The sequence below is a fragment of the Rattus norvegicus genome, chromosome 15 (genome assembly GCF_021556685.1).
Source record: "Rattus norvegicus strain SHRSP/BbbUtx chromosome 15, alternate assembly SHRSP_T2T, whole genome shotgun sequence".
Classification (NCBI taxonomy): Eukaryota; Metazoa; Chordata; class Mammalia; order Rodentia; family Muridae; genus Rattus; species Rattus norvegicus.
In genome coordinates, this window is record NC_141548.1 from 59164032 (window position 1) to 59184144 (window position 20113).

Consider the following 20113-nt stretch of genomic DNA (forward strand, 5'->3'; position numbering starts at 1 on the left):
CCTGTCCCCGTCGCTCCTCCCTCCCCCGTCTCCACTGTCGGAGCCATGAGTCTCTTTGCCTCACACTTGAATGGTTATGTGTGCTAAGTTCCTCAGAGGCACATCTGCATCTATTTTAGTTTTCCTGGAGCTGAGGATCCAGACAGGACTGCTGAATATGCACACTTCAGCCCCAAGTTTGCCTTCTGATCTGCTCGCAAACCTTCTGATGCCCTTCCTGGGAACTTCTGAAAGACACTTAAGGGCTTCGGTGCTCCCTTATCCATGTGGTGGGCTTTAATCCAATCTTGAGTTTTATAATTTAGGTAAGGTGACTGGAAAGTCATCCTATTCATAGCTTCCTAGCTTATGCTAATGAAGCAAACTTAGAGATATAAAATCCCCATGTCTGTTTTGTTCAGAGTGGAAGTGAGCAGCTTATGAGAGATTCGGTCTGAGGGAATTCCTTGAGGGTGAGTGTTAAATCGTGCTGTTGGTGGGGTGCATCAGAATTTACCCAGTAGTTAGCCTAGCACATAGCGTCTTCCTTGGTTCCTACGAACACTGCTCTCTTGGTACTTATTGTGGAGGACAGGATGGAGGATGGAGGTGGGGGTAAGAATTGATGGGTCACGTGATGAATCCCAGGAAATCCGACTCTGGAGGCCAGCATCAGGGTACAGATCTGAGTTTATTGTACTTACATAAAGTTTCTGAGCCAATCCCAAGCCCACAAATCATTGGCCAATCTCATCTTGCCACACCATGCTCCAATGAAAGCCCTGCTTAATGAGGTAACTCAGAAGGAGTGCGGGGAGTACCCTCACCTGTGAGGACTTCTGTTGAGGACAGGAGAAGCAGCCATCGCTCTGGCCTCTTTTTGCTGTATTACTGATGTTCTAGGAGCCATCTTAGATCTAATGCATGTACGGTAGATCGGGCCTCTTCGAGCCTGTGGCTCCTCGCTCTCCATCCCACTTTTTCCTTCACAAGGTTGACCTCCCCATCCCCCACAATTTATAACATGATTGTTCCTTTTGTGTTCCTTGGTGACTGTAGGGGACTCCTGCAGCATCTCAAATTTTGTCATGTTTAGGTTTTAAATTTGTGAGTTACATTTATTGGAGAGAGTTGGCTCTCTCCTCCATTTGCATTCCAGAGATTAAGCTCAGGTAGTAAGACCTGGTACCCTTACCCACTGAGCATATTACAATCCCCTAATTTAGTTTTTAAAAACATAGTTTGGGTCATACCATGCCCTATTCCAAAGTTCTTGGTTATTTCCTATTCCCATTGCCTTAAAAATGAAGTCCGGTCTCCATAGTTGAACTGTGGGGTACCATGAGGTGCCTTAGTAAGATTGCAGAAGGAATTCCTTACAGGTTTGGGGCCTATGACAGGTGAAAGGTTAGAGGAAACTTTTCCTTAAGTCCCATGCTATCAGGAAGCAAAGGTTGTTATATGACTGTTTGATATAACAATGGGAAAAACAAAAAAATGGGAAAAGATCAGAGGAGGGTCATACGGTCACCAACAAGGCAGTGGCAGTTCTTCCTTATAGCCGGAGTTTGGAGGTGTCCAGTCATTGTTAAGGTTTGCAGAAGGTTATGTGCTTTTCTATGTTCGGACATGTTACAGAGTGGCTTTACACTTGTTTTAATATGCCTCACTTACATTGCAGCCTCTCTAGTGTTACTCTTGCACAGAGCTTCTTGAGCACCAAAGCCTAGACATTAATGCTAGGTTCATTTGCATTTCCCTCTGTAGCTGATAAGAGATAAACCTTAGCCAGGGCTTTATTGTAAAAGACTCTAACTTGATTTTCTCATTGCTGGAACACCCAGCATTAGTATTTCCCTCCTGGGAGGGAAATATTTGGGCCTTGACTTTCTTAGTTCGAACTCTAACTTCTTTCCTCTAGCTGTAGAATGGTTTTGAACCTCTTTGGGTCTCCATTTCCTCAAATTACAGTGGAGTGTAGCTGCCACTCATAGGGAGATGAACGGATATGGTCCACTGGAGAAACCAGCATAGTATCCAGCGGAATGTGCTGGACTGAGTAAGTCCCAACAAGCCTAGCACAGAGGAACCCTGGCTGAAGTCCAGCCTGGATGGGGTTCAGAACCCGAAGGAGGATGTGTGGAATAGGAGAAAGACGATGTGGACCAAGAAGTGCAGCTCATGCACTCTAACACTGAGATAGTCAGGTCGCCTTTATTTATACACCTAGTTTTTCACAGCTGAAAGGTTTTACATTCATTTTCTCATTATCTCACGTGCAGTCTCTTTAAAGAACTTCTACATCTAACAATAATGTGCACACTTGCTTTCTCCCTTCCTTCTCCTCCTCAATATCTGCAGTCTCCTGCTAACCCATGAACTCTGTCAAGAAAGAGGAATCAGCTCCAGCAAGCAGTTAATATCTAACCCAGCACATAGGCACATAACTGTATGACCATGGTTGATAGCAATTGCGGTTACAGTAGAGAGAGGTGATAGATTTCATACCCAGGGAATTCTGATAATAACTATTGATACTTAGCATCACACTGCATCTAATCGGGAGATCTAATTCTTCTAATGCCCAGTAATCTGAGCAGTTTAGTAACCAAGTCAGTTTGTGTTCCTTGCTTGGCTCACCTCTGAATGTTCCCAATGATTCGGCAAGGCCTTTCTAACCATTTGATAATCAACTAATTGTTGTTTGGAAGAGATTGGTGGACAAATTGTTGTCTAAGCTTAGTTCTCATTAGAAAAGAACATCCAGAGGTTAGCTGATGTACCCAAACCAGGGCCTTGTGTTGACTTGACCACATCACCATTATTCACAAAACTTCCACAATCCTCAGAGACAGACAAAAAAGAATCATAGTCTGATCTTCCTTTCTCTGGTTCTGGGGAGATGTGTGTCACAGATAGAGTGAAAGGAAAGATTCCCAATAGCAAAGCCAAGAACGCAAAGGCAAGGCAAAAGTGAACCAAGCATTGTCTTTGGAAAGGCCAGGAGATTCTGCACGAACATCCTCAGAAGTCCTTGTCTTTTGGGACCCAATTTCTCAGGCCTTGCAAGGAGTGGAGTATGCATTACACTCACGCACCTTTCCCAGCAGAGACTTGGCAGCCTCTACCTGGGAACTACTTTTTTTAATTCATAAGTATCCCTGGTGAACACACCACACCTGGGAGAAAGTATGTCCATCCTGGAGACAAGGTCCCTGGACATTATCATTCCCATGTGGGTTCTAAAAGCCTTTCTGAAGTAAAACAAAAAGCAAAATAAAACAAAGCAACAGCAAAAACCACGAAAAGGAACTCTAGACAAAAACATAGCTAAACAAAGGAGGAGGACTTGGCGGGAAAAGGTCAAAGACAATGAGAAGATTTGTAGTTCAAACATGTAACCCGGTTTCCCTTTTCCTCCTCTTCCTCTGCTTCGTTCCCCTCCCTCATGTTCTTCCCTAAGCAAGAACAGGATGAAGCTCAGAGCCTGGGGAATTCTTTCCCTAGAAGAGACACAAATGGGAGAGATGGGGCTGGGCCGTGCTGAGCATGGCTCCCTTTGGTGTATGAGCAGAGGAGACCTGTGAGCTCCAGATGCTGGCTGAAAACTTGCTGTGCTTGTGTTTAGTTGTGCTCGTTAACCCTTTGTACAAACTGGGTTAGAAAACCGTGAGAAAGTGGAGCAACAACAATGTGACCACTGTAACAAAATGTAGAGAATGTTGAATTTTTACAATAAAACACAAGAGGGGAAAATATTAAATCTAACAAGCTAATGTTTATAAAACCTATATAAATCATGTTTATATATTTCTAAAAATCCTCCTGGGCAGCATAAAAATAAGTTTCTCACTGTGCTATTATGAGGAACATCAATAAAAGAGTTAAGAATCAAAAGCATGGGAAATATATTCATAAATGCCAACAAAAGAGAGCAGATATAGCAATATTAATGTGAGACAAATTGAATTCTAGGTGAAAAGTGTTCAATATTTTATGACGATAAAATACATAATCTTAAAGAAAATGAAACATAAATCTTTAGTAACAATGATTTGAAATGTATGTGGGACACAAAACAGTAGACAAAATACTATTATGATCTCTAATACCAAGTATGGCTTTGCTGAATTCTTCATTTATTTAATAATTCTCCATGGAAATGAATCAATCAGAAGACTGACATAGGGGTAAAGGAATGGAATAACAATTACATCACATGCTGATGAAGCCCTACACCTGGCATATGAGAACACATTTTCTGTGAACGCTGTGTTAACTTCTATAGCACCAACCACGGCCGAAACCTCAGACACTGTCAGCGTATTCCTAATGTCTCTCCAAATCCTGGAGATCCTCAACTCTTAAAAACATTAGTAAAACTAGAAATTGTGCACTAAGACTCTTTAAAGTTATAAGAATTTAAATGCACCTTTTGCCTTTTATCCTAGTTTTGAGCAAAGTCTTATAACCTAGGCTGGCCTAGAACTCACAATCTTTCTGTTTTAGACTCTAGAGTGTTGGGATTATGGGTATCAGCCACTACAAAGAACTCAAATATCCTTTTAAATGACTGATGTGGGAAACTAGAAGTCAAACCTGAAATTATTTTGTGAAAAAATACGAATTTTCAAACACTGATAGGTATAACCAAATACCTATCACATGCATTAAGATCAATACATACATTAAGTGCTATAGAAAACCCACAAGGATATCCACAGTCATATGAGGATTCACTGTTTAAGACTTTAGCTATCTATGGAAGTAAGTGTGTCTTAAAATCAGGATCAAACAGATGGGTGATCTGACAAACTGTATTGAACCAACACAGGTAGAATGTAATGATGTTTTATAATCTTATGGCTTATTTCTTTATAAACATTATATAAATCCCAGAACAGTGAAGAAAAAAAGACTTAAGAACATAACACTTTTAACTTTATGGTAGAAGGCATAGTGAACAAAACTACATGTAAATAGGTGATCTAAGAGCAAATATTGCCTAAGATAGAGTGGGATAAAGACCTAATTCACAAGAAACTCTTCCATGATATGAAAAAGCCAACTTTATGAAGACTAAGTTCTTAAATTAAGAGGAAAATATTTAGAAAAGCATAAATATGAATTTTATAAGTGAAATGAAAAGTATCAATGTGTTGATAAAAGTGTCAGGAAACATGCTTTCATTGATTAATAATGGCTACCTAGTATGTGTCCAGCATGTCCTAGGTTCTGTGTATGTTCTGTGAGCAAGTGAATGTTATCCCATGACTAAATATGAAAATTCAGATGATAGGCAAGCTGCCAAAGACATACACAGGTGGTGGTCATTCCTTAAAGGAGCACAGGGGTGGAGAGATATACAATGACCAAGAAAAGTGGAACCCAAGTGGGTAAATCTCCTTAGTTTAATAGGGAAGGCCTGATTCCCAGAGAAGATGACATTTGAACTGAGGGCATATGTAAACTTTGAGCAATTGTGTAGGACATGCGGATTTAGAAATGGCTATGCTACTATAAGCCATGGAAATTGATGAACATCACTTAGGAAAGACTGTAGATCTGAGAGAAGACCCAGGGTAGAAGAGCTCTATTTAGAATTTTGATTGATCTAAGAAGAGTAACAGGGTCATGGAAATCAAGAGAGACACATCCCCAAAAGGAGAGAACTTTTAGTTCTCCATTACTGCTGAGAGGAGAAGTCAGGTCTAGCCATGCCTGAAAATAAGACAGTGGTTCTTAGATCATCACACAGTGGTTCAATCAACCAAAAAGAGGTTGTATATTAGAGTTGAAGTGAAAATGGGAGAAGAATTTGAATTTGATGAGATAGGCAGTAGCTACATAGAGTAGGTGGGCCATAAAGAAACCCAATTTTATTCTTATGGGGAAACCACCACCATTATCATCATCACCATCCTCATCATTCCTTCCCCCTCCTCTCTATTCTTCTCCTTTGCATTTTAAAGAATTAACTACTCAGCCATTTTGAGACTATATCTGAGGAGATGAGAGTAAAATAGACAAACTATTGATGGCATATAATAGGGGTCTGGTGGGAGTTTATGGCAGCTTCACTTAGGGTGATGTCTAGGCAGAGAATGGAGCAAACACCTATCGTATGGAGAATCTGCATAGAGCATCAGTGGGATAGAGCAGGGAGAAGAGAGAACCAATGATGTGCTGTATCTGGATGTATGGCCGTGTCAAACACAGAGATGGGGATGATTAGGAATGGACCAAGAGTTCAGAAAAAAAATACCAAAGTTTAATATTTAAATGCTCTGAGCTTGAAATGTGTAGGAGGTGTGCAATGAGAAGTTGCACATATAAATTTGCGAGTAAATATACAAGATGGATAAGTCTAGAAATTACTGGCATGTATTACAAATCTAAGCCCTGACATGCATAAAATCACTTATGACAGACTGGATTTGAGCAGAATCCCAGGGCCAACTACACAGGAGCTAAACTCATTTAGATTTCAGGTGGATGTAGAGCATCTGAGAGGCAGAGTATGTAGTACGGAGTCATGGGAGTCAGGAGGGAGACAGTGCTGAGAGGAGGGATTTGTCAAGCCTCCATTGCTGCTGAGATGCTGGATGAGGGACACAGAGAGAATGAGACTTGGAGTTTCAGATTGGTAATGATATAATTTTTGTTTTTCTCTACTCTCAAAGTATAATGAGATTGCAGCCGAGAGGTGTAAGTTTGAACACGTACTAAAGTGGGTTTTAAAGGAGAGGGACTCATCAGAGGAATGGAGTAGAATTGTGACTGACACTTAGGTGAGGGGAATGGACCAATGGGGTGGCCCCTTGGGGACTATATCATCTCTTGTTTTCTTTCCTCTCCCTCATGACTGTCAACTGTCATCAGATAAGCAACTCTGTTCTGCCCTGCCCTTCCTAGCAGATGTTTTATCTTGATTGCGATGGGACAAAGTGACCATGAATAAAAACTTCTAACGCATTAGCCAGCAGAAATCTTTTGTTCTGAACATGGATTTTTCTCAGGTATTTGTCATAGCAACAGAAAGGTGACCAGCATACTTTAGGGGTCTGTGGCTTACACAAGGTAGAGAGAAGCTATTAGAGGTGGGAAAGCTGAGAAGAAGTAGAGATGTGGTTAGCAGAATATTGGTTTGCCTCAGTCTGGGCCCGAGATTTGTAAGTAAAGGGCCCTTATAGAGGAAAAGTAGGTTATCTCTGTTGATTGCAGCAGTTGACTTAGGGAGTATCTTGGTTAATTTTTTTGTTGCTGTAGTAATTTGGCTAAAGGATGATATTCTTGTTTGCCATGGCGGCAGAGGTACAGCAACAGAAGCTAATGGCAGCTGGTCACCTTGCATTCAAACTCAAGGAACAGAGCAGAAAAAATGCTTACACTCAACTCCTTTTCTCCTCTTTATATAGTCTAGTATCTCAGCCCAGGTAATGGTACTGTTTACAGTAGGTAGGTCAAGATAATGTTTCACAGGAATGCCCAGTGGCTTGTCTCCTAGGTGATCCTAGATCTCCTTAAATTGACTATTGAGATTAGCCATCGCAGGGAGAAAGGATGAAATGAGAAATGGTGGACAAGAAAGCCGACTGGCAAAGAGGATGCCATATTCTAATTGCTACAAGTATTCAGAAGTGAATGTTTTTCTAAATAGGTAGAAGCAATGGCCTACCAACAGGGTGGGGGCAAAGAAGATGCTGGCCCACTTTCAGGCACTGAGGGGCATGCACATGAGAAACAGTACAAAAGGTGTACAGTGATTAATCTTGTCAACTTGATAGAATCTAGACTTAATAAAGAGAAGCCTCTAGGCATATGGCTAAGGGATCATCTAGACTAGGTTAGTTGATGTGAGTAGTACCATTGCATGGGCTGGGAGTCCTGAGTGCTTCATAAAGAGAAGAAAAACATCATTTCTTCTTTTCTATCTACTGAGCATGGACGCAGTGTTAGTCACCAGCTGTGTCAAGGTCCTGCCACCATGACTTCCCAGCTGTGATGGATGGTACCTCAAACTGTGAGCCAAGATACAGCCTTCCTTGCTTCAGTTGCTTTTGTTGTCACAACAATGACAATGGACTAAACTTATAAACTGTAAGTCAACCCCAGTTACACACATTCTTTTATAAGAGTTGCCTTGATCATGGTGTCTCTTCACAGCAATACGAGAGTGATTAAGACAGAAGTTGGTACTAGGGAACAGTGTACTGCTGTGACAGGACTGATCGTGTTGCTTGTTGGCAGATTGCGTACTTGGTACTTTGGATTAGGAGAGCAGTTGGGCAATTCCTGTGATATTTTGGCAAAGAATTTGGATGTGTTTTGCTGTTATTTTAAAAAGATTGTCTTAGGCTAAACTGGAGAGTTTTGGATTAATGGTGTTTCAGAGATTTCAAGATAGTCGAAGATTGACTGTGTCCCATAGTTATTATTGATCACTCTTATGCAGATCTATAACAAAAGGGTCAAGCTGGACAAGGAGAAATACAAAATGTACAGTTAGAGGAGAAAAGGTAGTCTGATGGAGCTAAGTCCAGTCTCTCAAGGAAATAAAACATTTAAAGAAAATCTTGATGCTAAATAGAATAAAGGGAGTGGTGAACTCAGGGCAAGACCACACCCAGCTAAGCTTCTAGCTTCTGAAAAGGAATTTTAAAGAACCTTAAATATGTGAAGGAAGCCATCAACCACAGAAGGTTGACGCAAATGTAGTTGAAACATGGGCCATTTCCAGCATCAACAAGCAACAGAACCTGGCAGCTTGGCCACACGGCTCTGGCTTTAGAGTCAAAGATACAAGAAAGGGGTTGTGGAATCTCCCTCTCTGGCTAAGGAAAGCCTCGGAGGCCAGGTGCATGTCTGAGGTGCCTCTGCATGGAGTCCTAGAGAGGCCATTTTGTGACGCTAAGAAGGTGAAGTCTGGAGATCCCAAAATGCTGGAGATGCCAGAGCCATGGAATACATTCCAAGGAGAGACGCAGTATGTTGTAGTTAACAAGGCTGAAAGGAGTTGGAGATCTGAAGAACACTGACATCAGTCATGGAGATGCAGAGTTCCGAGTTTGCTCAGCTGGTTTTGGTCTTGCTTTGGTCCAGTATTTCCTCACTATGCTCCCTTCCTCCCTTTTGCAATGGTAATGCATATTCTGTGCTTTCGTATGTTGGAAATGTGAAGTCTGTTTTTTTTGTTTCTTGTTTTCTTGTTTTTTATAGGTTTACAGTCAAAGGGGCTGCCTTCAGTCTCAGAAGAGACTTTACTTTGGACAGTTAGACAATGTTGAGACTGTAGATTGTAGGGACTTTTGAAGTTGGGTTGAATGTATTTTTGCGTTAATATATGGACACAGGTCTATGGGAGCCAGGACTGCAATGTGGTGGTTTGAATAAGGATGGCCCCTGTACACTCAGAGGTTTGACTCCTTACATACCAAGGAGTGGAACTCTCTGCTAGGATTAAAGGATTAGAAGTCGTTGCCTTGTTGGAGAAAGTATTGCACTGAGGGGTGGACTTTGAGGCTTCAAAAGCCCATTTCAGCCCCCACCTCTCTGTCTCTCTCCTTCTCTGTCTCTCCATCTCTCCATCTCTCTGACTCTGTCTCTCTGGAACAACCCCACCCCCACCACCCCAGCCCCTGGCCAATGGATCAGGATATAGCTCTGAGATAATGTTCCAGCATCTATGCCACCATGTTCCCCGGATTATAATAATGGACTGACTTCCTGAAATTGAATGCGAGTACCTCCGATGCTTTCTTTTACAAGAGCTGTCTTGGTCATGGTGTCTCTTCCCAGGAATGGAACAGTGACAAAGACAGTAACTAATTCAGAAGTGCAGGGGAAGCAAGTACAGTTAAATTTTCAAGTAATACATTAAAAGAAGACCTTCCTCCCTTTTTATTTTGAAATCATTTTCACCTTAAAGACAATATATAAAAATAGTATAATTGCCATTGACACCTTCATCTAAGAGAACATAATAGCTTAGGTAACTGTAGTATAATTATCAACAGCAGGCAATTAGCACTGCTATAGTACCATATATGTAAAACACAGTGTTAGAAATTTGCAATCTTTCTTCCAAGTCTCTTTTCTATTTCAGGGTCTGATTTAATAGCATAAAAACAGCTATTCACCGCAACCCCTTAGGTTCCTCCCATCCATGATGTTCTATTATTTGAGCAGCCTTCTTGTTGGCTCTGTCTGACACTTCTCACTATTAGACTAAAGATATGCATTTTAATAAGCAGTACTATAGAACGATATCGCACCCTCTTGGTGCATCCTATCAGAAGGTATACGACACTTACGTCCCCTCCACTTGGGATGTTACTTTGGCTGTTTAGTTGGTCTGCACTGTGAAGGTGCTGCTGTTGCCATTTGTAACTGATATGTCTCTTCACTGCGATATTGTAATATTATATAAATATCCTGTTGATCCCCAACTTTTGCTCATTGAGTTTATTAACATCCACATGTATAGCATGTAAGGAAAACTTGATTTCTTATTTTGGTATTTACCTAGTAGTGATTTTATATTTGAGAAAAATTTTTAATATTTTCCATATGACCTGTGTGTGGTGTCTGTCCATGTGTATGTGTGGAGGCCTAACGAAGGTGCTATTACTCTTGAGGGAGAGCTTTTGATACAGTGTTACGGCTATAAAGTTGATGAATTTTAGTTGATGAAGATCTTAATTTTCATGGCAGAAAGTTCTAGAAGGCTGCTCGGAGAAGGAGTAGATATCCAGAGCAGTATAGGATTCAAAGACAGAGAGTATGGGGTCTATTAGTTTTCAATTATCATAATAAAATAATTGAGATACTAAATCATTTTGCCTCACAGTTTTGAAGGGTACAATCTATAATCAGTTGGTTCTGTTGTTCTGGGCTCGTGCCAATGTACCACATTCTGATAGAAGTACATTGTGGAGCAAAACTATTAACCTCTGGCCAAGCAAGAGAAGGAAGAAGAAAAGACTTTGGTCCCATGATCCCCTTCAAGGGTACAACAAAGGCCTAAAAATGCCCCCTTTAGAATCAGAGAAAGGACTGGAAGAGCTTGAAGGGGCTCGAGACCCCATATGTACAACAATGCCAAGCAACCAGAGCTTCCAGGGACTAAGCCACTACCTAAAGACTATACATGGACTGACCCTGGACTCTGACCCCATAGGTAGCAATGAATATCCTAGTAAGAGCACCAGTGGAAGGGGAAGCCCTGGGTCCTGCCAAGACTTAACCCCCAGTGAACGTGATTGTTGGGGGGAGGGCGGTAATGGGGGGAGGATGGGGAGGGGAACAGCCATATAGTAGGTGGGGGAGGGGTTAGGGGGATGTTGACCTGGAAACCGGGAAAGGGAATAACCATCGAAATGTAAATAAGAAATACTCAAGTTAATAAAAAAATAAATTAAAAAAAATGCCCCCTTTAGATACCGCCTCTAAAGGTTCCACTACCTGTCAGTAATATTACCCGGAGAACAACTTCTAACACATAGGCCTCTGGGGAACGTTTATGGTCTCCGTTTTATCAATGGGTAAGTCTAGGATATTTGAAGGTGCCTGAAATCAAAAGAATGTACAAGACAGTAGGATTGATACTCAATTGAAGGAGGTTGTGGTTTCAAATTGCTAGTTTCAATACACAGTTTTAGGAGCAATATTTACTTGTATATAACATCTTGATATCATTATACATGATTTAAATGTGGTTATCCATATGAACATATACTAGGCAATAATTTCTAGTTACATATTTTAGTATAGTATTATATGTACATAGATGTATCTAGTCTGATGCTCACTAGAATAACTGAAGCATTCATTATTAAGAATGTGGTAAAACTGAATTTAGCTGGTAAAGGATTAAGTTAGATATGTAAGAATTAATATGAATGGAATTTGAAGGATGGTCTTAAGAAAAGTCAGAGTAAAACAGAAGATCACAGTATTCCACTTAGGGGGGAAATATCTCTGTTTAGAGGGGAAAAAAGCCATGGTGAAGAAGAAACTCATAATCAAGCCTGTCTTCCTGGTAAAGTGATAAGGCCTGGTGCATGATGCCCAGGATTAATTTTTGTGCTGCGGCAGTGGAAAACTCAGGCAAATGGAGCCTCTACACTGCTTGGCAAGCATCTTCCAAGCCTACTTTGAGTGCCATCGTCAAATAAGAGGAAAGAGTACTAGGAACCATGTGGGTAACAATAAAGGAGCCACTTCAGGCCTGGCCGAGCCATCTGGTCTTGTTTTTATTTTTCAATCCAGAGCTCAGATACAGCTGCATGGGACCAAGGAAATGTTAATCTCCTCTATGCCAAGGCACAGAGAAACTCACTTATGAAGATCTTACCTTTCTGCTTCCTCCTAATTACCATCCCCTGAAGCAGACCACACCTCAGTTGAGTATCTTCCTAAACGAATGTTTACCAATAATAGGAAATTGCCCAGGAAGATGCATATGAAACAATTCAGATGGAGAGGCGTATCACCTAGGACATCATTATTTTATTGCATAAACCTTTTCATTTCTGTTCCTTTTTAATGGCTCATTATATTCATGTATTACTTCTGTGATGAAAATTAAAGTATTAAAAACTGTTAAATGCATGGAAATCATTATTTTAAATACTGATTAATTTAGGAAAACTTATCTCTCCTGACATTACTAGATCATTTCCTGCCGATCTTGTAAAGGGTGACTTATATGTCTATTATAGGCCAGTTTCTCGTAGATTCTTGTTACACAGGCCCAGTTAGTGCCAATAGATGTGTGACTGTCTTTTGTTTATACCAGTTCTAGGAAATAGGATTGCGCAAAATAGTGCCTCCAAAGTGCATAGCTGAGGCTCGGGGTGCATACGTCGTCCACGTGAGTGAAAAAATGATTGTTCACTCACCCAGACTTCCCAGAACCAAAGCTGGGTTTGCCAAGTGATTGGCAGGAAGAGACAGGGTGTCTGTCCGGTTAGCTCTTGGCGCAGACAGTTTCTGAGACACACTGAAACTTTATTTCCAACTGTATTCTAAAACATGAATTATTCATAAGTCAGAATCATATGGATCTAAGATAATTATGTGTATTAAATACCCATCTATAGTAATGTGGTAGCTCTTAAGATCACCATGGGTGCTTTTAAGAAACAGATTTCTGGATTCCATTCCAGACACGCTGGAAAGCCAAAGGCCTAGGCCTGTTGATTTCCAAGTCACTCCGCTGACTGGTGAGTCTCAGTTTCGCAGTTCCTCACATGGGGCATTTACTGTGGGCATCTGGAAAGATTTTGTCCTAAGGAAGCTACAATGGGGCTTGCTTGGAGTTTTCCACCTCAGTGTAACCAAGGTGCTTGTGACTGTTCTCTGTTTGATAAACTGCTTATGCTGTGTTAATTTTAAAAGGAAACAAAACACCGTAGAGACTGCTACAATGCTACCATGCTCTAATTCTTCCCTGTGGAAATCCTGTCCTGATGGGTCACATTTGTTAGTGTCCTTTCCCTCTAACCACTAGAGACACACCTATAGGTGAGCCAGTTGTGTTTAACGTTGAAGCAAATGAATGCTGTAGAGAACAGTGGGGAATGGGGGTGGGCGTTCGACAGAGCCTAGTATAGGGTTGGAACTCTGGTTAGGTGATTTGGGGAAGAGTCTAAATAGACAGAAGGTGGCATAATTTGCCAGGGGCATTTTATAACTGGAAGTCTTGGTAAATCTTCAGGGTAGGAGTGACATTCCAACATGAGGAAGAAGCTGTCACTGCTAAAGAATAGGAGTCATTCACTGCGTGAGGGGGTAGTGAGGGTATGTGTAGGTGACTTTGCAAGAGTCAGATGCAGCGGTTTGACAGCAGAACAAGCCTTCATAGGACTGGATGACTCCCCAATAACCCTTAGGTCTGGGTGAGAACATCAGCTCATTCTCAGATATGAGACCTACTCGTATGGATTCATGATGTCAATTAACTCAGTTCCTTTCCCCCTCCCATTGCCCCTCCCTCCTGTTTGTCTCCCTTCCTGTCTCTTCCTTGTCTGGGACATTTACAAATGGTGCTAGATTCCACGTCCTTTCCCAGTTCTCCTTAGGGGTCAAGAGTCCCGTTATTACAAACATCTAGACAGTGCCCATGTATTCAGCTCCACCAGGTGCTGTCAAATTTTTCTCTCCCAGGTGACCAATTTGCTTTCCCATCAGCAATTCATAAGAGAAATTCTGCCAAGTATTCTCCTTAGCATGGGGCAATTCCCCATACTTAAAAGGTCTTTTCTGGCTCATGTGTAGTGTGTTGTTTTAATTTTCCCATTTTCACTTGGTACTGAGATGGAGCCTCTCTGCACATGGGTTCTTCTCCTCAGGAGCAGTTGAGGGTCCAAGCTGAAAGTGTGGCCTCTTCAGCTGGACTGTCTGAGTCTGAGTCCTGGTTCTGATAGTTGCCAGTTGTATGGCCTTGAGCTGGTTGCCTCTATGAATTGAAGATGTTGGCATCTTTGCCAGTTTGTCAGGAAGTTTGTGGATGTAAGGATCCCCCTGCAGGCCTTGACACTGTGCTGTTATATAAACTTGAGCCACGTTATTAATTGTGTCTCTATTCAGCAAAGTGTGTATTTCTATCTCTTGCCCACTTGTAGGTTGAGTTCTTTGTCTTCTTGAATTTGATTTATCAGTGTTCCTCATGAATTTTGCACAGTAGCTCTTTTATTATGTTTCTTTGGTTATAAATATTTTCTGTGGTTTTCCTTTTCATTTTATATGTAGTATTTGCTTTCCGTGTATTAACACAAATACACAGAGCTGTAAGTATAAATAAAAATGATATGTCTTAGTATTTGGCATAAAAATGAAATATGGTGTGATGTCTTTTAGCTGGCAGATATGAGGCAGTAGAGAAGCCATTTCTTGGCTGTTTTGACTCCTATTTTTAACCTAAAGAAAAAGAACCTATAGTTATAAAATAAATGTTTTGTCGGTAACACAAATATGGTCAGGCAGAAATAATGATTTCATCATGACAAAGAGCCCTTGGGACCACATCTGGCTTGCAGAGGACTTTGCTTTGTTTATTTCAGAGTTTGCTTGGGGCCAGTGATGGTGATGTAAAGACTACAAAGTTTTAAAAGTTTTTAAATTAATTGTCAAATTATCTCACATTAAAAATGTCAGCACTCTGGTTACGATAATAAACCCTGGGCCATCTGGCTTTGCTGGCTTATTACCCATTGGCAGTGCTGGTCTGTAGCTAAGAAGCAGCTGACCCCCTTGCGTGGGAGATAATGTTTGAGTTTGTCAGAAGCCCCAACATGGTTGGTGTTCCCCTAGTCTTGGATCTGATTGGAAGATGTCATTTATTGCTAAGCTTAATCTGTTACTTTACGCATATGCATGTGCTGTCTGGACCCTGTGGCTAACTGAGTCTGTGTATTAGCTAAAAGAAAGTAAGATGAGATAAAACGGTCAACAGCACAAACACCACCGGGAAGTTTAGTCGTCATTTACCGATTTCAATGAGGATAGCTTCATACATGTGACTACTTAAAACTGGCAGTGGAACATTCGTATTCATGCCTGGGTGGTCACTAGAGTAGCGTAAATCTCCACCAGGAGGAATGGTAAGTGCAGTGTACCTAGGTGGTAGGACTGTCTCCTAGTTTACATTATTGACTTCACAAACGTCAGATTGTGTGACGTCATTAGTCTCTGTCTGTCCTGAGCAAGGTAATAATCCTTGTAGACCAGTGGACATGTCGTGTGCTGCGTGATTGCTGAGGTCCGAGCTTCTTGGGGTTGTGAGCGTTGCTTCATTATTAACACATTCCTTTCTTAGCTTGAGCATCTAACTTTGCTTAAACGCTGTGCTCTACCTAAGAAGCTTCACCACGATCTTGCTTTGGCATCTTTGTTCCATTTCAAATTCCTTGAATTGTCTTCCCCTGCACACACAACTGGATGCCACTGGCTCTTTTCAGACCCCCGTGTTTCCTTTGATGCCCACGTCTGGATGATCTAATCTTAGCATCAGACCTACAGTTACAGCAGGTGGGAGGGTAGAAGGAAGATAGAAGCAGACCACAGGAGACTGGAGCAATATGAGCCAGGCTTCTGTAAATGTGGACTAAGACGTAAAAATTCCAGATGTTACAAAAGGAAAGGGGTTCATCAAAGTTGGCAGAATGAAGCAGAACTTGAAGTGAGGAGGAGGATGTAAGTCCAGTGCTCAGTACTTGACATAGGTGAGAGGAAAAACTGAGTGTGATTTGGATTAAGGAAAACACAAAGGCCCTATTACCTGTACAGCACGTGTCAAGGCTAAATGGGGAATACCAGAAGTGTGTGCCTGAGTCAGTAGTACTGTGTATATTTGGGTGTGTGCTGTACACACTTGAATGCTAACATGTATCTATGTAGGCCTGTATACATGCGTGTGGAGGTCAGAAGTCACTTTTGGGTGTTTTATTCTAGTGCTTCTTTACCTTAATTAGTCAATTAATTTAATAATACAAGTTCTCACTATGTAGCCCTAGGTTGCCTGGAACTTGCTGAGTAGACCAGGCTGACCTCCAACTCACAGAGAGATTCTCCTGTCTTCACCTCCAGGGTGCTGGGATTAGAGGTGTGGGCCATCAAGCCCAGCTAGCATCATGTGTTTTGAGCTAGGATGTCTTAATGGATCTGGAGCTCACTGATCTTCTGGACTGGCTGTTCAACAAGCCCCAGGACGTCTCCTGTCTCTGTATTGCTGGCACTGGGACTATAGGTGTGTGTGGCTATGCCCAACTCCTTATGTGAGTCGTGGGGTTCAGACCTCAAGCCCTCATGCTTGTTTAGCAAACACTTTGTTGCCTGAGCCAGTTCCTTGGGCCAAGCAGCATTTTTTTAACCTCTGAGAAAGTTTCATCTCTTTGCTGGAATCGGATGCAAAGATACATGTGTGGGATGGGGAAGGAGGGGTTGTAGGTTTAATTCTGTATCTGGATAAAGGATTTCAGAATCATGAAGGGTTCCGGTCCCTAAATAGGAGAGAACTGCCAGCCGATGGGCTCTGCGTGTCCTATGACAGCTGTGAGGGAGATGAGATGACTAAAGGAAGACTCATGGAGGACTCGGGGCCCAATGTAAATCTGAAGCAAAGGGAGATGTTGTCAGGGATTAGTGTTCCTCAGGTCTGTACGAGTCTGATGTCGAACTTGAGATATGCACAGAGGAAATTAAGCAGCATCCCGTGGAGTCACAGGGAGGATTCGTCTCTGTTGATAAGACAAAGTGCAAAATATGAACTAAAGGGCTCATGTTTCACAAAGCCAGTTTTATATTTTTAAAACACATGCTCTTCAAGATGTAGTCCTGCAAAACCACTTAGTTTTGATTTTGCTACTACACCTCAGTCTTTAACCCTTCGTTCTCCCTAAGATATTTTTAGTCATCATGCCATGAAAGTTCAGGCTGGTGTCCAAAGGCACAACAAACAGCACTGTTTCTAATATTTTGTTTTATTTATTTACTTTTTGAGCACTAACCCCTATTTGTTTTCCTGGTAGCAAAACTGCTGAGCTCTTGAGCAGACTGGACACAGACCGGACAAACAGAAGTGCTTGTAACATTGCTCCTCCGGCTGCCCAGTCCTCAAGATGGGTGAGTGGAAGCTCTCGCAGTAGAAGAGATGTTTGGGATGGGATATTAAGTACATGAAGTGACAGATACAGCACAGAATAATCCAAAACTCTGCCCCATCCCCAGCAACTGCTCCTCGAGGTGTGAAATAATGCTTGTATTTGTTCCCATCTGAAAAGGCTGTTATCTTACCCAACCATCCACCTACACCTCCCCCAAATCTCTTATCTTGTGCAGAATAATGTGTTTCCTTCTAATATTTTATGTGACGATATAATACACTTTGGTTATTTAACTCCCCCTGTTGTTAGCACCAAGCCCTCTCTGTCTAGTCTTCCTGGTCCTTTTCCTTTTCCCAAATAGTCCTTCCATCTTCATGTTTTTATTTCTTTAATCTTGATTCTTCATGTGAGAGTAAACATTTGCTATTTGGTTAGCTGAGTCTAGCTTATTTTGCTTAGTACTGCAGACTTTTCATTCAATTCATTGTCCTGAAAACCACACAGTTTTGTTCTCTGTGGTGAAAGATACCTTGTCATAGTGTTCCTACCGTATTTTCTCTAGCCTTCATCCACTCACCGGTGCTTGGGTTGATTCCATGGTTTGGCAATGGTAAACGAGGCTGGGTACACTTGGGCAGTTGGGTTTTTTGTTATGTGGACGTTGATTCCTTTACCTCAACAAAATGCTTATTTTCACATAAGGTCTAGTTCCCTTTCTACCCTGAGTGACTCCAGATAAGAGAGAAACCATCACTTAGAAACCTAGGTGCTAAGCACAGAGCTCAGCAGCACTAGCAAGGGCTGCTGCTCTTTAAGAAAGAAGTGTGTAAGCCAGGCTGCGGGCAGCTTTTCCCAGTAGAGGACTTCAGGGCTGCAGGTGACAAAACCAGTTAGTAAAATGGTGAGAGTCACTCCAGGTGTTAGAATTCATTGCCACATGGTATAAAGGCAAAGAAAAAGCAAGGTCAGAATGGGAGAAAATGGCTTCCACAGATTCAAAGGAGAAGTAAGCCAGAAGGCTCAAGAACTAAGCAGGAGCCATGAGGCGCTTTTGTCAGCTGGAGCATCAGTGGCAAACTGGGCAGGGCCAATTATTGTTCAGTTTATATAGCATCTCTAGTTGCATCACCTAGATCAGTGGTTCTCAACCTTCCCAATGCTGCAACCCTTTAACGCAGTTCCTCTTGTTGTGACGGGCCTCAACTATAAAATTATTATTGCCTTTTCATAACTGTAATTTTTCTACTGTTATGGATGACAATTAAATATCTGTGTTTTCTGAAGGTCTTGGGGGACCCTGTTAAAGGGTCATTCAACCCATCAAAAGGTCATGACTCTTAGGTTTAAACTGCTGACCTAGACAATGGGACACATAGAAATGTCCCCAACAGGAAGCTGGTGGCACTTCTGGTGGAGGAGCCACTAAGAACATTTGTGTGTCAAATTTGCAAACTGTGGGGGCTACTGGGCCTAAAATGCTACGACAGGGGGATTCGAGATCTCTTGTATTTTCCTGGGACCACATGGACATTGGTATGAAGATCCCAAAGAATTGAGAGTGAAGAATCCTTAAGACCCTGGCCCAGGCACCGAGTGATGAAGAATTCAACAAGAGAGACTAGATGTGATGGTGGGGTTGTGGGATTTGAAAAATGTTTACAAGATAAAGATGGCCAGATTTGGTTATTGCTTGCTAACTGGGAGAGACACGATGCCCCTCTTAAATGAAAGGATCACTCTTGCCTCCGATCCTGTAAGCATTCTGTTTGATTTTTCCCCCCGTTTCTGATGTGGTGCTGCATACTCTAAACTTGCCAGTGTGAGCTCTATAATTTGTGTCACCCCAGATCCATCATCTCACCCCCATCGCTGCAGGACCCTGAGGGGGAGAATTGAGAAAGTGCATGTCACAGACTTAAATTATGTGTAGAAGGCAAGTCCTAAGCAAGTCTGGATGTCCCTGTGGCTGTGTGGGAACCAGAGGACAGATGGGAATTGGAGCATTTAGGGTTCTGCTTGCCGGTGAGTCTTGCTTTCTAGTTGGGAGCTTCTGAATCCTGTAAGTTGAAACATGCATCAGGACTGTGTCTGCTGGCTCCGTTGATTTCAGCTCATTTCCTTGATTTCACAAGACCATCCTGAATTCTTAATATTGTCATCTAGAAGTCATCAGCCTTGTCTCCCAGAGCCGCGTCTTTGGTGGATTGATTAGTGCACACATCATATCATCCTCCAGCTGCCAATAGGAAATATGGAGCAGGTCAGCCTCAGGATGGTTCCTCGGGAGCCTCAGACTCGAGATACTCCATTTGACGCGAAGCTATTAATAAGCTGTCAGCTTTCAATGTACTTAACTGAGCTCTTACCCGCAGTGTATGCCTCTCCATCCATCTAATCCGTATGCACAGAATTCCGAGAAGGCTTTGTGAAGCCATTCCCAGGGCTTCAGGGAGGTCAAGTGTGCACACTGCTCTTCCGTGAGAAGCATCTGTTCCTTGTAGAAAGGACACCTCGTCAATGCCCAGAAA

General features: G+C 42.0%; 1 protein-coding gene across 2 annotated transcripts in view; it reads left to right on the forward strand.

Moving 5' to 3' along the window:
• Epsti1 (epithelial stromal interaction 1) overlaps nt 1-20113 on the forward strand; it is a 97971-nt gene that overhangs the window by 42174 nt on the left and 35684 nt on the right. Inside the window, exon 7 of one of the 2 annotated variants that reach the window (NM_001044257.1) lies at nt 17511-17604. In NM_001044257.1, coding sequence (NP_001037722.1) covers nt 17511-17604 — 94 coding nt within the window. Of the gene's footprint in view, nt 1-12249; nt 12595-17510; nt 17605-20113 lie in introns of those variants that run through there. The other variant, XM_087586419.1, reaches the window with a different exon arrangement.